Below are 16,499 nucleotides of genomic sequence, written 5' to 3'. Positions count from 1 at the left end.
GTTGAGTTTTAAAGCTCCAATGAGTTTTAAAGCTACAATGTGGGAGTCCCTTATTAAGGAGTTTGAGTCTGTGTACTGTTCATTATTATCATCATCATTAATAGAATCAGAAAATATTAACAATGATAAAACAGCCTGTATAAGTCAAAAAGAACATACTGAATAAGATAAAATATTCCTTTATTGTCCACACATGAGGAAATTTTGTTGTTGCAACGCAGTAGATACAGAGGAAAAGGACAGAAAACTTATAGGAAGTTTCTTTCTTAATAGAAGAACTCTTATAAACAAAAACTCCTATAGACAGAACCTCTCATACCTTAATAAGGAATGGAGGGGGGAAATAAAGATAAAATAAAAACAGCTAGCGTAAGACAAAATAATACTAATAATAATGGTAAAATAAACACTCTTTTTACATCAGTTATATGCACATGAATGTGACATTATTGCGTTAAATACTGAATATCTCAGTATTTAACAAGACGTTGTTTCCATGGCTACGCAGTCTTCTGTACTTCAGTAAACTCCTCCGTTCAGATCCATCGTATGACTGAGAGACAAACAGAACATGTCACAGCTTTAGATTATACAAGTCACATAACATACACTTGATATGTTTTAGATTATACAAGTCACATAACATACACTTCATATGTTTTAGATTATACAAGTCACATAACATACACTTGATATGTTTTAGATTATACAAGTCATATAACATACACTTCACATGTTTAGATTATACAAGTCATATAACATACACTTCACATGTTTGTCCTGAAGCTGCTTTACAGACACATGTGACACAGGAGTGTCTCTTTTGAAGAACAATTATCATTTAGTTTTTTTTGGTCATAACAAAACAGACATTTTATAAATTCAAAGTACTGATTCGAGGCACAAGTTATTATCAAAATACCTTTTGCTTTGGAGTCGTCAGGAGTTTACTTGAGATGACTCTGTGTCTGCAGTGACCTGTAGTGACCTGTAGAGCTCTGGACAGCACAGACAGACTAAACTCACTGGTCAGCGCTCTGAAGATGAGAAAGATACTCATTAGAACATTGATATATTATGCATATTTAACGGAGTTAAATGGAATATGTTATTGACAGATTTACATTTCGCTCTGTAACACAAAAGTTCCTCTTTTCACATTAATTTTTAAAGCTGGAACCAAAAGTAATTTACTTATCCATAAGTTTAAACCTTAGAAGTTAGAACATAACTGACATGTTTGCTAAATCTCTACATATTCCATGGAAGTAAATCCATGACATTCCTATAGAAAACAAGCGTGTGCTTTGTTTAAACACAGCACACGTCATTATGAAATATGTAATAAAACCTGAAATGTGGTCTCAGCCCCTGTAAGTACAGCACTGTCACTTTTACATACGTTTACATTTATATGTGTAAGATATGACCCATTTCAGCAGGTTATATTTGAATTATTGGTAGTTTTTTATAGCACATAATACAAACATCACTTTATTTTCCCTTCTTTCTCTAGTTTTCCTTGATCTGTGCTTAACCTTTTGTCTCTTAGAACATTTAGTAAGAGAAATAATTAAGTTATTTATTTGCAGAAGCACGAGCCATCATGACGTGTTGTTGCATCTTTGTGTAGCTAAACTTTAGCTTACGTTAGCTCGTGTTAGCTCGTGTTAACTTGTGTTAACTTGTGTTAACTGTGTAATCGTTGATTTACACTTCATATGGAACTTTGTGTGAAACGTGAGGAATGACATACAAACACAACTTACGTGTATCGTTGGTCTCGTCTCGTCACTTTCTTCTGCTTGTGTTTAGTTTCCGTCACATGTTCTTCTGAGGCTCGTTCATGAGGGTCACGTGCGCGCTCGGTGCGCATACACCGTTCACCGGAAGGTTAAAAATGTATTTTTTAAAGTATTTTAGAAACAGTTAAAAGAGTGAAATTCCTTCTATTTTATTTTTAGACTAAAAACAATTTAGCATGTTTGGTAATTTTAGAGGCCGAACTCCTGAAATGGTCCGACCAGGAGGCTGCATTCTACGGAGTGGCCACTACTCAATTTGGAGCCAGAGGCAGAGGGGGCGTGGCCTATCCAGATATTATAATACATCGATGGAGGGAGCACGCTGCTTTCTGTGGTTCAAAACCATGGGTGTATTACATTAACAATTGTAATGGGAATTTAGAATAAACACATTGTTGGCCTGCGGTTTCATTTCAATATTTTTGAAAGGTAAAAAGATAATTCACTTTGAAGCCATGTCATATTTTCATATACCGGTAGATACCGGAGTGCTTTTTTCGTTGCAGAAAACATTACAATTGATTCTGCGCATAGGCAACAGTAACAACAATAAAATCTTACTTGACCAAGGGTATGCAACACAACTTTATTGAAACTCTTGAAGCAACATCAATTTACAAACAAGAATATGGGAACTCTTGGAACATAAAAGGCGTTAGAACCAAAATGACAGAAAGAACCGAAGAGGGGGATAAACTCCCAAGGTTTGGACCAGCAGTGGCAGGCGCATTTTTTATACAAAAAAATAACTTATGAAATCTTTCAAGTTTACAGGAACATTATAAACACATGGCTGTTGTAAATTGTTGATTGAATTTACAGATTAGCTTGTGTTCAGACTTTAAAATGTGTCAATAGTTTTGAGATCTCAAAGCAGGTGCATTTAGATTCAAGAGACAAGTAAAAAGCACTGATGAAAATCAAACTAAAAAGACGATGAGTGAGCTGGGGAAAATGCAATGATGAATTTTCAGTGTGGTGCAAGTTAATCAGTCACAGTCATTTAAGAAAGGCTTTTTCAGGAGCGCATGGCCTGAGTGCTGCCTCTCGAAACACCTCTGGATCCCTGCCCAGTCCCGCGTTTGTAGTTCTGTTGGTACCCATCCTACAACAACACACATCACATTACTAATATTGTAACTGACAAATGACCACATAGATGCAATGAAAGTGCTCTCCCATACCCTCTGGTAGTTTCCATTAGAGTAATCCCGTGGTGTATTGAACTGGGTTTGTCCATATCCAGAGTTTGGAGTGTTGGTGAAGGGAGGGCGGTATCCATCATAACCCCCTTTTAAGACATGAGAAACATTGTAGATTAATGACAGAATCCATAAAATAAAAAAATAGAAACACCACAATACTTATGAAATCAGATTAAAGTGTTCAATAGCAACTTGAAACAAATTTGAGTAGGTGGCGTGCGCAGAATTTGTTAAATTTTTTAAATTAATGGATCCGATTTGTCCATTCTAAAACAACAAATAAGATCAACTACAGATAAACAACATTTGTGTGCATGTAAAAAAGGTAGAACCATATTGTAAAAGATCATTTCTAATACCGGTAACTAAAAGATATCTGCATGTCAGTTAGAACACTTGGTTACATTTGCTAGATGAATGTGTGTTCTCTTGCCTCTGAAGCCATTTGATGACCCCCTGTAGCCATTGACCATGCCTCTAGCATTGCGTGGGCCACCACGGGAGATGCCCCGGCTGTTGTAAAAGGACTGGCCCGGTCTCCCAAAGCCCTGCTGCGACTGCGGCTGGTGAGCTCCTGTTTGGTCCTGGAATGCACCAACTACTAAAAAACATTAAACCCAAGATAAGTGCCAACTCAGTCATATGTAATACTAAAACTCATTGAGAAGAAATGCGCACCAGATTGAAGTTGATCAGCCTGCATCTCTGTCTGCTCCACAGGATGCGGCGACTGGTTATTAAAGGACTGGTTGTAGGAGTTTTGGTACTGGTTGGCCTGGTTCAATGCCTCGGTCTCGTTAGCAGGAGGGACGGGGGCATTGAGGTTGAACACCTAACGAACAAACAAGAGCTTTTAGAATGAATTTGATTATTCTGTGTGTTAAATAGCTCTAGAGATTGTTGGGGTTTTTCATGACAAACTAGAGCTATCAATTTGAGAAAAAAAGGATTCCTTTTTTTCGTCCTGTCAAACTGCATTACTAGTCCACAGCAATTGAATAAACTGAAAAGCCCATTTGTTTGCTAATAACCAATTCCAAATATAGCACACAACATAAGTGAATGTATAGAATAAAAAATGGATATAATATTGTTAGGAAATAAGTTATCTCACCGTCTGCATTGACTGGAATGGTGCTGCGTTGACATTAATGCCACCGCTGTGAGGTGTTTTGGAGACGGGCTGAAAAACCTGTGTTTGAGAGGCGGGAGGGAGCGCTGTGGAGGGGGGAGGCTGGTCCGAAGGCAACGACATAGAGTTCTGATTGACAGCAGGAAAAAACAAGGATTAAAAAATGAAGCTCTGTAGCATTCAACAGTGACATTCGTTTGGAAATTATTTGTACATTACCTGGAGTTCAATGGATTCTGCGGAGGGGTGGGGATCTGGCGTGTGCGAGGTCTGGTACATGGGGGGTGGCGTAGGAGAAACAATAGGAACCTAGGATACAAGTTTTCTTAATTTTATTCCAAATAAATATTTTCAAACCAAGTCCGTACTCACTTGTAAGGGCTCAGGTTGAACAGGAACTGTATTTGGTTGTGTCAATCGAGACTCGTGAACTTGGGAGGATAAATGCAGTTGTTAAATGTAAAGTCATGGAAATTAACAAAGAGATCAATAAAACCCCCCAGACTTACCTGGAGGACAAACCATTTGTGGCATGTCCATGTTTTGTGCAGGTTTCATTGGCTGGGCCGAAACTATTGCAGGGTCAATGGGCTGTCCATCAAACTCCAGCATTGAGTCCTGACCAGAGAGAGAGAGAGAGAGAGAGAGAGTGTGATCATTAGGGATATGACCACTTGGACAAATATTGGTTATCGGCCAGAATAATCCACCGGGGCATGTTATCATCGTTTTAAAAGACTGGTAGAATACCAGGGCTCAGAATAAGTGGTATCGCATCGCAAAATGCGACGCAATTTCTCTCAAATGCAATGCATTTGTCAGAAAAAAAAGTGTTTTTGATTAGCAGCTTTTGCGATACATAAAAAAAAAAAATTGTGTTCAATTGTATAACCAAAGCGCCTAAAAAGCACTGATCACTCGTCAATCGATCGTCAACAACGGCGTGACACAATGTAGGATGCTGTGTTGACACAGATCGGCGTGTCTGAAAACAGGAGCGCGGGAGGAGCCACCGGGAGATTAGCAAGACGCGTCGCTCGTCAAAGCCCCTCATCGCCTCCACGCGCTCTCCCTGTTTTCAGACTAGAACAGGCTTCTGAGAACCCCGAAGATGTCGAATTCATGTCCAGGACAAAACAAATACGTGTTGCGTCTTGAAAAATCCAGGTAATTCTGAAACAAATAGCTCATCGTCATCTGATGACGAGTCTGGTGGTGATATGCAACTTGTGAGTGTAAAGACAATAATATGTAAATGAGACTCATGCAAATAGTCATCGGAGTGATGACGATATGGAAGACAGTTGTAAATAAGGCCATCTGACTTGGTGTTAATTAGTTAGTTTGTAAGTTTTTTCGAAAAATGTTGGTTTAATTTTTCTATTTTTTTAAATGAATATTTACAAATACATTTGTTGTCTTGTTACATCAATGGGAAATATTGATTGTTAGTCATATTTGTGGTTTGCTATGCAACTTATTGCTAAATTGCTATAAAAACCAAATTGCTATAAAAACTTAAAAAATTAAGATTGTTTAGCAGCACTGCTATACAAGGGAAAACCCTTAATCTGAGCCCTGAATACAACCATTTGATCCCATTTAGTGCAGCAATTTAAAGCTGTACTACAGCATCTCAGACACAACCTGAGTGATGCTCTTGTTTGCGCTCTGACCATTCATGGCTCTGACTAAGGCAGCACTGGATTCAAATACTCTGAACTCTACTTACTCGAGAACAAACGTTAACTTGGAACAGATCACACCAGTCACAACATAGGACTCATCTTTTATCAAAGTGTCAGTGTGGAGAAGAGAGAAGTGTTAGCGCACACGCTGCTATTGGTGTCAACATCATGCTGGATTATATTCAAGGACAAACGTTTGGAGTCAGTAATGTAAAAAAAAAATAGAGTTGTGATCTGAGATGGCCTGTCTGAGCGGTGTGTTGTAAATATGTCATTTTGAGGCTTTGTTTCTGTTCACTTTAGTTAGCGCTTAGCAGGTGAAGTGCTACCACAACATTGTAAACATTGCCGCTGTTCTCTCATTGGCTTCTATTAAGTGATTATGGCTGCATTCATGTTTATTGGACTCATAGACATGTAAATGAGTTGTGAAAAGAGGCGTTAATCAGACTCACCGCAGGCCTGTAAAGTCACATCAGTACCATATTTTCCAGACTATAAGTCACACCTTTTTTCATAGTTTTGGCCGGGGTGCGACTTATACGTATATACTTCTACTCCGAAGCGACATATGTGATATTATTTGTTATTTTCACACTTGCAACCGCATTTCATACTCCAGTGTGACTTAAATATGTTTTTTTTCCTTCTCCATTATGCATTTGACTGGTGCGACTTTTAGCCCGGAAAATACGGTAGTTTCAGTCTATCAAAAAGAATGTTGTGCTTACCAACCATCAGCCTTTAAAATTCACTGTTATGGCAGAACTAAGTAAATGTCTCCTTAATAAACGCAATTTAAAATGAATAGAGCCTGACACTTTTTATTATCAGCTGCCTATATACTATTTATTTTACATGGCTAAATATACACCGGTATATGCAGTTATAACGGCTATGGCACCTCCAACTTCCTTATACATCAGCCTCGTATCGGCCCCCCAAAATCCATATCGGTCGAGCCCTAGTTATCATCAGCCAGTTATAGTAGTTACATAATTTGTGTCCAGAAAACATTTTCCTTTGTTTCAGACCTGCATAAAGTTGTATGTTCCCTGCATTTGTGCCATGAGGTCCTGCACAACCTGCTTTCGGGCCATGGGGTCAGATTGTGGTGCAGGAGGCACTAAACTGAGGAGGTGATTCTCCAGAGGAACAGGTGTGGGAACAGACTGCACCACGGGCTGCTGCTGCTGCTGCTGCTGCTGCTGCTGCTGCTGCTGCTGCTGCTGCTGCTGCTGCTGCTGCTGCTCCTCCGGCTGCTGCGGCAGCACGCTGACCGTCTGGAAATTAAATGCACAGATGAACACATCAGATTCTCTATATGAAAAGAGCTAATAAAACATACAAACTAAGCAAATACGTTATAATCTTATACTGGTTGGCTTATGATCAAAGTTTTAACCAGATTGAATTTTATTTGATTTTTTTTTCAAAGTTTTTATATTTTGAAGAATCCTTTGAGAAACAGGACTTTTACACGTACTTACAAATAAGGAGTTGTAACAAAAAACTTAAAGCCACACAGACCACTGTAATCTTCCAATTAAGGCTTATAAATCACAACTTTCTAAATACTTATTACCGTAATCTGGCCAGCTGGTCTACTAAATATATTATAAAAAGTAAGTGTCAAAACAAAATTACCACATCTTTCACAGACCAATGGGAACATATAAATACTTCTCAATGGAGGACCACAACATCATATGCTTGGAAAGAATTCTGCTGGAAAAATATATCACAGTATTTTCTAACACCACGTCAAGGTGCTCACAGGGAATACTGGTTGCGAAGTCACTCATCATCATCATCATCATCATCATCATCATCATCATCATCATCATCATCATGTCTTTAGGGACTCGTATTGTTCAAATTCCATAAACTCCTCCCCACATAAAGATTGCACCTTCAGTTGGTGCTTTCAAGTCTCGTTTTAAAACTCACTTTTATTCACTGGCATTTAACTCGGCATGAGAAGTGTGTGGTCCTCTGCCCATCTTTTATTATTTTATACAAAATAAAATATGAATATTTTATATTGTTTTTGATTTGTATATATTTATTTCTTTTAAGGCCTTAGTTATTTTATTACTTGGTTTACGGATCCGTTGCACTTAGATTATTGTATTTCTACGATATAAATAAAATAAATTATTATAATTTTTTTTTTCTAAAGTACCGCCGACAACGCAAAATAGCATTAAATTAAATGTAAAATGCGGTATTAAGTCAAAAGATAAGAGCAATTTGAAGCAATTTCTCGCTAAACTCCTGCCGAAGTCTGACGGAGCTGCTCCGAGCTGCTATGTCCCTGCTCGTGGTCCCGGGGAGAATGCGCACCCGTTTGCCTGCTGCTGCGCGCCGTGCCAAATCCTTTATATCGCAAATACACATTTTAAACCCGTTTACCACATTTACATTACATGGATCTATTATATTATCGACTGTTACACGCTCCTGCGCGCCGCGTCTCCCCCCTCTCCTCCCGTGGTGCGTTTTGGGCAAAACCGGAAGAAAAACATCTTTTGAAATTATATTTATATTTCATGTGCATATTTTCTGTGCAATATATTTAATTTAAAAATCCGTAAACCAAGTCATAAAATAACTGCGGCCTAATTTAACATGTTTTACTATATGCTCCAAAGATACCTTTCACGACAGGAAATAAGGCCATCACAAAAAAATTAAAAAAAGGACGACACTAACTGAACCATCAATCAACTCATAATAAACGTCTCCACAACTTTACCCCCGACCCGCCTGGCTTCATGGTGCCGTTTTGCTCCTCAACAGTCTCTTAACAAACTTCTGTGGCCTTCACAGAACAGCTGCATTTATACTGAGATCATCTTACACACAGCGGGACTCTATTGGATCATTAGGTCAACATTCAAGTTTACCTTCTGACAGGGAAAATGTTTGTAAGCTGCAATTCTTTATTTTTAAAGATCGGGAAATCATGTACAATTTCCCTTCCACTTGTATCTACAACCGCCTTCAAGTTCCCTTCTTAAAACATTTCCTTGGTGAAAAGGACATCACTTCACATCACCTAATCAACAATGCATAATGTTTCCTACCTTGGCTTGAACAACGTAAAAGTCAAAAACATCTTAAACATTGCTTGTTTTGTGTTGCTCTTTCATAAAAAATGTGGTTGTGACGTGTCAAAATGTGGTTAAGTTCCAGGAGTACAAATCCTTTTGCCACTGTCTCTTTTAAATGATGTCATTGACCAATCAAAGTCGACTCAACTATAGTCCTCAAAAAGTCAACTTCAAACATTCAGTAGTCGTGCAACCCTGAGCTTGAACTAAGTTTGCATTTTAATACTCACCTCTGAATCTGTGGTCCAATCGTCCCCTTGCTCCTTGTCACTGCTGCTGTATGTGGAGTCTGGAATGAACTGTCTGTTTACAAACTGGACAAAAAAGCTTCCCAGTTAGTCAAACAAAATTAGGACATAACAGATGAATGACATCAATACCTCTGTTGTTTCAACTGCAACTGGCTCTGTGAACTCTTCAATTATTTCAGCTTCTGTACAAGGAAAGTAAACTTAAGTTTTTAACATCCAGAATTTATTTACATCCCAGTTGTTTGCAGTAACCTGGATCGACTGGCGGCTCCTCTGCTTCTGACGATTCAGCGACTGTTGCAGCTGCGACGGGCTCTTCCTCCTCTTCCTCTTCACAAACTCCATTTTGATGAGATGGAACACTGTCAAAGTATCCACTCAGCAGAATCTGGTCCAATGTCTCCTTCAGTGCCTTGTCTGGAAGAAAATACAGTGATCAGGTTTCTTATGTTGGCCTCCAAGAGGAAAATATCAATTCTAAAATCACACAACACTTGCATCACATGCATGAATGCATGAGGTATATGGAAAGGTGTGTGAGCTAGAAACTGATTGGGGTTGCTAATAGACTCAACCTCAAAAATCAATCAAGGTTTGAAAACAGGAGAAATAACGTAATGGCACTTGTGTGTCTTACTTGACCGGTTGTCAAGTAACTATTCAATGCCTCAGGAAGAGTATCTGTTGCTGCTGAATAAATGTAACCCCAGGTTAACCAAAAGGCAAAGGCATTTTCCTGATACAGTGAACTGGGTCACTTCCAGTATCAGCGCATGCTCCAAAGCCCTGAGCAGTGGAACCGGGCGACCCTGGCAGCTTGCTGCGTGCTGAGTCAGGACAGGCCCCAAGCATTCAGCTCTGGGGCGTAATGCAGCAGGGAGAATCCCAGGACAGACGGACCAGAAAGCAATGCACCATAAACTGGACTTAGCCTTAAACAATAGATCACAACACGCTCCCAGCCCTTACCCAAATGCATTGTCATTTTACACATCCTAAATGCCTTTAGATAACAAGTACTGTATTACCTAATCAAATGCTACTGCAACAAAGAGCTCACAGATAACTGATGCCATCAACCACATTCTGGTGAAATGTTCTGCCAAATGCGTACACATCAACGAGTCTGAATGGCAGTCGGCGTCTGAATGCCTGTTAGGAATACGGTTTTGGTACAGTTGAAAATAACTTATTGGTCAAAATAATTGTAAATTGCAAATGATTGTGTACTCCAACGTACAATCACCAGAACCCAACATCCCCTCATTAACCCTCAACACCCCAAAGCCCACACGCTAAGGCTGAATACAGCCTGGGTCTGACTAACGCCAAACCAAGCCTCAGGTTTAAGCTGCGCTTTGTGCGCAGTCTCTGTGATTCTAGTGAGGCTAGATCTATGGAGCGACACATATCACTTAACATGAAAGTGATTATTTTTTTTTATTTTAAATCTGACAAAACGAGAAGAGCCAGGGCAAACAGACAATACATGGCTCCCCCTCTTCTCCAGTTATCTCCATGGACAGAGAAAGGAGGCTTGCTGTGTATGACGATGCCTGATACATTTCCCAATGCGCCTCAAGCATGTACCGAGAATTGATCAATAAATCTTATGTAGATGCAGCTCGACAGTAAGTGAAAAACAAGAGACCGTGATGAAGGTACATACAGAACACACTGAAAATGTGTACAAAATTAAATATAGCCTACTTTATGTTGATACATTTAAATCCATCTTAATTAATTCTGAAAAGTAATTCAATGTTTTATTATTTTGTATTATGCAAAATTGGCTTTGAGCACATTACCTCATCAAAAACATCCCTAGAGTAGCATTTAACTTCATTCAAGCTAGAAAATAATCTCCCCTTCGTGTCAAAAAAGTGGGATGCAACCACAACCATTTTGGATTTAAAAAAAAAAAGTCCACCTTTTCAAAAGAGACTACAGCCGCGAGCTGTACTGTCCCCAGTGGCTGGCAGATGTACTACACACATAGGCATCCACAGGCACAGACGGATCAAATTATGGCCAGAACAAAGCAGAGGATGGACAGAAGCATATCCACACAGGTTTCAAGCGTGGAGCAGCCTTTCAATTTAACTTACATGTTGTTCCAACCACAGCTTTGTCCCGTCCTTCCAGCAGGTCCCAGAGGTGCACAGATGCTTCCTCATACTGGGCAAGCAACCTAAAAAACAACCCATAATACTGCATTTAAATCAACACAAAAAATGTACAGGATCTTTAATTTATTTCTGCACAGACCTGACATTTTGGTCTCGGTCTGGCCCCACCAACTTGTAAAACTCATCTAGAGCCGTGAGGTCTGTTTCTGTGAGCAGCGGCGAACCCCCTACGCCCTGTTTGAGGTCTTGCCGAACTGTGTCATCTCCAAGTCGGTCCAAAAGGAACTGCAGCTCCAAAATTGTCTTCAGTCGCCTCTGCTCAGCTTCCTCACGCAGTAGCTGCTCCCGCCGCGCAGTCTTTTTCACGGCCTTCTGAATCTGGTAACAAACAGGGATGTTAAAACAGTCATAGAAGCATCTAGTAGTATAGGGAAAAAAATCTTTATTTACATCTTGTCCCAGTTGAATAAACATCTTCTGCAATTCTCTGGCAAACTCCAGGTTATATTGGATTTCTTGGCATTTAGCGAGCGCTTCCTAAAAAGGAGTTAAATACCAAATGTTAGAACATAGTCATACATGCATTACATGCTGACCTGAAATTTGAAAAGGCATACAAAATATGCCTTTTTTTTATTAAAAATGTTCTTTTGAGTGTTGAAACAAATAAAACAGATGATCAATGCTTTAAGATAAGATAAGATGAGATAAACCTTTAATATCCACACAAGGGGAAATTCCGTTGTTACAACGCAGTAGAACAGGAGGAAAGGACAGATTATAGGAATTTCGTAGTAAGTATGTACGCGCTATTCTGAATAGTAATATGGAGGACAGAGTTTGGACATTATGCTCTCACCAGCTGGTCCTGGTTCAGACGCTCTCCTTTGTCCTTCTTGACTTGATAGTCATCCAGTTTGCTCTATTGCAAAAACATAGTTACACAAACGGTAATGATCATTCGTATGGTATTAGTGCGGTAGTGCATGGCACCTACCTTTTTCTTTTCCATGTTGCGGGCTTTCTTGTCAATGACACCCAACACTTGTTTTAAAACCTCAGACTGTCCGCATGCAGAGCTGCCCATTGACCCTGGAGCGGATCCCACCTCTGGGCTGGCATTCTGCACTGATCTGCTCGCGTTCATTGCAGAGGGCATCTGGAACACAACACACAGCCAAGATGAAATAGACTAGAGTATAATATCTTATGTCTGCAAATACAATACTACACAGATGAGCAATGATACATTTATAAAATAATGCGTTTTTCTGTGAGCACCTTGCCATGGAACATTGACTTATACCAGGCAAGACAAAAAGAACACAGATTCGACTGGCTAATAATGATATGTCAGTTGGCTGTTGCAGTCACTTGCAGCATCTTGTGTACCGATTTCCTAAAGACTGTAGATCTGCCTCGTCCTAAAGACAGCAGAACAATCTAACGATTTCCTTGAACACAACACCTATTTCAACACCAACACTGAAACTAAACTTGATTCCAGCTGTGGTGTTTTGAAATCTGCAAAGCACTTCTTTTCATTTGTCTCAGTTATTTGAGACAAACAACGGCAGCTACAAAGTCGAATTTCGTGTGTGATCTGCTCACACACGTAACCACCGGTAAGTATGATAAACTTTGGGCTTTATGTCCGAGCTTTGATTAAAATGGCCTGGCCTCTGAAGGAGCTAGCACAGACCGCGCTGTTAGCAAGTGTGGCACAGCAACGTGCTAACGAGTAGCCGGCTGGTGCCCGGGTTTGCAGAAGAACGACAGCAGATTTACCCACCTTAATGTTTTATATCCACAGGGGAGCTTTTTCACCAAAGGTAGGAATCAGCCAAGTTGTTATTATTGTTGTGTTGCTTTATTGTGTCTTTGATTATTGTGGGATCCGCCCCGCCGGCCTCACCGACAACTGAGACGGTTCGAAAGACGGAGAAACTCTTTATAAAAGGCGAAGGTCCGTTTTTAGGATCCAAATATATGCCTGAAAAAATAGTTACAGTAATGTAGGTTTATTTGCGTAATAAACGAATGGAATTTATATACTCTATATTTATGGTCAACTAAATGCTATTAGTAAAATATAATCATCAAGAGTTGTTTAATTTGAGTCCTGTGCATCCACATATATAGTCAGGCATATTTATGAATATCCACTTGGCAGAAAATCTGCACAATCATAATCTTTGATTAGACTTTCCTCTCTCCACTCTTGTGCCTTATACAGTTGTATTCTGTGACAGCTGTCCTGTCCCATTGAGCTGTGGGCTCTGCCCTGAGCCTGGACACAGCTGTGGCACCACATTTCACTCATAACTCTGACACAATAGACATGAACTTCCATTTGAAGATGAATCAATGTAGGTCAACTCAGGTTAAAGTTTATTTCTTGAACATAAGGCTGGAATTTCCCCCGTACTTTAAGCACACCATCGAGTGTATCGAGAAGAAACTCCAATACATTAATTATTGATTGTGAGTCATCAACTTTCCAATCCAAAAATGGAACAAAAGTGAAAGTGCAGGCGAGGCAAGTGGCTTCAAATATGTAGCCTTAATCCCGCGGTGTTAGTATTGTTGTCTTATTATTCATCTTCTGTCTTAAATAAACCGAATTATTTGTTGTTAACTATGCCCAAGTCTAATAAAATATAATGCAACCTTGAAACATTATCCTGAATTTGAATGGCCTCTAGGACAAGTAGACTGAATCATTATGCTCTGATTAAATGTAGGCTTTATTGGGTATTGGGTATCTTTACATAGTGTAATAAGGTAGTTGTGCGATGGTTGTTTTACATTGTATTCAGTAGGTGGCAGTATTGAACAACAAAGTAGTTCAAAGCTTGACCATGAAGTCAGTGATGTAATGCGTTAGCAAACCTTTATATTTTTGTTTTAGTTTTTCTGCATTATTATTACTTTTGACCCATTTCTTTCTACAGTATAACTTCATATGTCTAATTGTTCATTCTTAGCCTATTGTTGGCTGCACAGCAATCTGTTGTTGTTGTTGTTGTTGTTGTTGTTGTTTTATGGCGGTTGGCATCCGAGTGTTGCATTACCGCCAGACTTTATTCCTCAGACGTTTCGTAGTCTGTAAACAGCAAAGAGTAGACGGACAGTTCTGAGTAAACTTTGAAAGCAGTTTTCTTTGATATTTTTTTTCCTTGTTCAGGAAAATAAACTGACCTGAAATCTTAAGAATGTGAAACTCTTTTGTTTCGCCAATCACAGGAAGCAAATAACATGGCATGGCATTTTGATTACGCTGCTCGCTTGAAATTGTTTCTTTTAGGGATAATACTGATTATGGAAGGGTCCCAGGGACCAGTGAAGCGCCCTTTTAACGGGTGACTCATTTCCGCACCCTTTGTTTTAATCAAACCAGTAGGATATGCTTTTATAAAATATTTCCAGGGTGTATCCTCAAATGGCCACCCTACACCAATACCAACATATAGTCCAATAAGTAGGCTATGCAAAAAGAGACCCATGATTAGTCGAAAGATTAGGTATTGTTTTGATAGCTTATCGAAATATTTTATTTTAATTCAAGTCAAGACAAGAGTGCACTTCCTTAAAGAAAGAAAGAACGCCAATTCATACTCTGAAACCCACGCATTGTTCTTTTAAAATGTCCTTTTCCATTGTAACTTCCAAGTCTAGGCTTTTTATTTTCCATTTTGAATCTCTTAAACTTTCTGTTGTTCTTATTAGTCATATTAAAATTAATAGTAATTTGGAGATGAGGGGAAATTGTTCTTGCACCTGCCCTTCCTGAAGTCCACACAGCTTTCACTCCTGTGCCGCTCACAAAACTATGGGGCAAAACATGAGTACATTAGGAGCACATGAGTGACAGCGCTCCCAATGGCTCCACTAGCTTTTCAAATATATTCCAAACCCATCTTAGATTCAATTAGTTATCAGTCCAAGACAACAAGGGTGTTTACACGCTGTACTTTTAAATCATTATTAATATCTGTATAAGCTTTATAATGTACTCATTTCAATGTTTTTCTTTATTTTTAAAAATGTTTTGCTTTTCTTTTGCAGATGCTTTTATCTTAATTTCACCCATAATGCAAATACTTTTGTCCACTTCTTATACACTACATCAGTGGTTCGAAAGTGGGGTCGCAAACTATGAGCTGGGGTCACAAGATGATTTTTATTATGTAATGAAATAATATAATGTAATATGTTGAATCTATTACACTGTATTTAATCTCTGTTTTAATTGAAAACAGTTATTTTTTTTTGTGAAAAGAACACAATAAACTACTAAAATAATTAAGTGCTTTATATCTTTTTTGCTGTGAGAGTTTCTAGTTGGTTTCATCGTTTTTTTTGGTGTCCTGGCCTGAAAAGTTTGGGAACCCCTGTACTACATGATGATGCAACAACAGTGTAACACCTTGTGTCACATAGGAAGCCTGTACACTTGGAGATTTTGCCTCAAAATGATAATAGCGCTGGAGTTTATGATGTGCTATAACGCTATCACTGTCAACCATCTGGAGGACAGTGATATATTTGTTAAGCCCAGTGTCGCCCTAGAGAGAGATTCATCGGTCCAACAGCCACACACATCCTCTGGCTTTCTTCACAGGAAGTTGGATGGCACTTCAAGATGACGCCCTCCTTTAACTTTGCACAATTTTATTGCTTTGACCGTTTTTGGAGTTAAATAAATTAAAAATATTAAAAGTGATAATTATTCAATCTGTCACATTACAAAAAAGCTGTTGTTCTTGACAATGCAATATGAACAGCGAATAATGGTATGCGGGAAAAACACAAGGTTTCTTTTTTTCCGGGGGGCTTTAATTCACAGGACAGTTGTAGCATGAAATGGGGAGAGAGCGGGTCGAGCCATTCGGTAAATGGCTGGGACTTGGACACACAGCCCCGCAGTGGTAGCAGCTACACCACCAACCACCAGTTTTCTTCGGGTTCCTGGGAGTTCCACCACCAATGAAAAAACAAATTTTATTCTTCAAATACATTTACTTTATTTCATTTTATAATACTGTTCGTTATAATTATTATACAGGAATAGGTCCCACATACTGGTATTGAGATATCAGGCCTAATCTTGTTGTCATGGGTGCACGGTGGCAAAGGCGGTCTTGCCTCCCAAGAAGGAGATCATGGGTTC

General features: G+C 39.1%; 1 protein-coding gene and 1 long non-coding RNA gene across 3 annotated transcripts; both read right to left on the bottom strand.

Annotated features, from left to right (window-relative positions):
- Window positions 1-193: 193 nt before the first annotated feature.
- LOC140348575 (uncharacterized) lies at window positions 194-1,822 on the bottom strand. Its single transcript, XR_011924499.1, has 3 exons — window positions 1,770-1,822; window positions 923-1,037; window positions 194-553 (listed from the first exon to the last, which is right to left on the bottom strand). It is a non-coding gene; the product is annotated as an uncharacterized lncRNA (long non-coding RNA).
- A 552-nt stretch (window positions 1,823-2,374) lies between these two features.
- caprin1b (cell cycle associated protein 1b) lies at window positions 2,375-13,282 on the bottom strand. 2 transcript variants are annotated; one of them, XM_072434393.1, is made up of 18 exons: window positions 13,119-13,282; window positions 12,324-12,485; window positions 12,186-12,248; window positions 11,777-11,863; window positions 11,466-11,704; window positions 11,306-11,388; window positions 9,450-9,614; window positions 9,327-9,379; window positions 9,177-9,260; window positions 6,865-7,113; window positions 4,652-4,760; window positions 4,515-4,573; window positions 4,362-4,451; window positions 4,125-4,271; window positions 3,689-3,842; window positions 3,444-3,611; window positions 2,990-3,096; window positions 2,375-2,910 (listed from the first exon to the last, which is right to left on the bottom strand). In XM_072434393.1, the coding sequence occupies exons 2-18, from the start codon at window positions 12,483-12,485 to the stop codon at window positions 2,824-2,826; spliced, it is 2,106 nt and encodes a 701-aa protein (XP_072290494.1). In that variant the 5' UTR covers window positions 13,119-13,282; the 3' UTR covers window positions 2,375-2,823. The 2 variants fall into 2 exon arrangements, with proteins under 2 accessions (XP_072290494.1, XP_072290495.1); XM_072434394.1 differs by having other exon boundaries at window positions 3,444-3,608.
- Between the last annotated feature and the right edge of the window lie 3,217 nt (window positions 13,283-16,499).

The sequence above is a fragment of the Eucyclogobius newberryi genome, unplaced genomic scaffold, assembly GCF_026437365.1.
Source record: "Eucyclogobius newberryi isolate DKJ021-1_F unplaced genomic scaffold, fEucNew1.0.hap1 SCAF_7, whole genome shotgun sequence".
In the NCBI taxonomy this organism is placed as follows: domain Eukaryota; kingdom Metazoa; phylum Chordata; class Actinopteri; order Gobiiformes; family Gobiidae; genus Eucyclogobius; species Eucyclogobius newberryi.
This window is presented reverse-complemented; position numbering and strand designations above follow the sequence as displayed.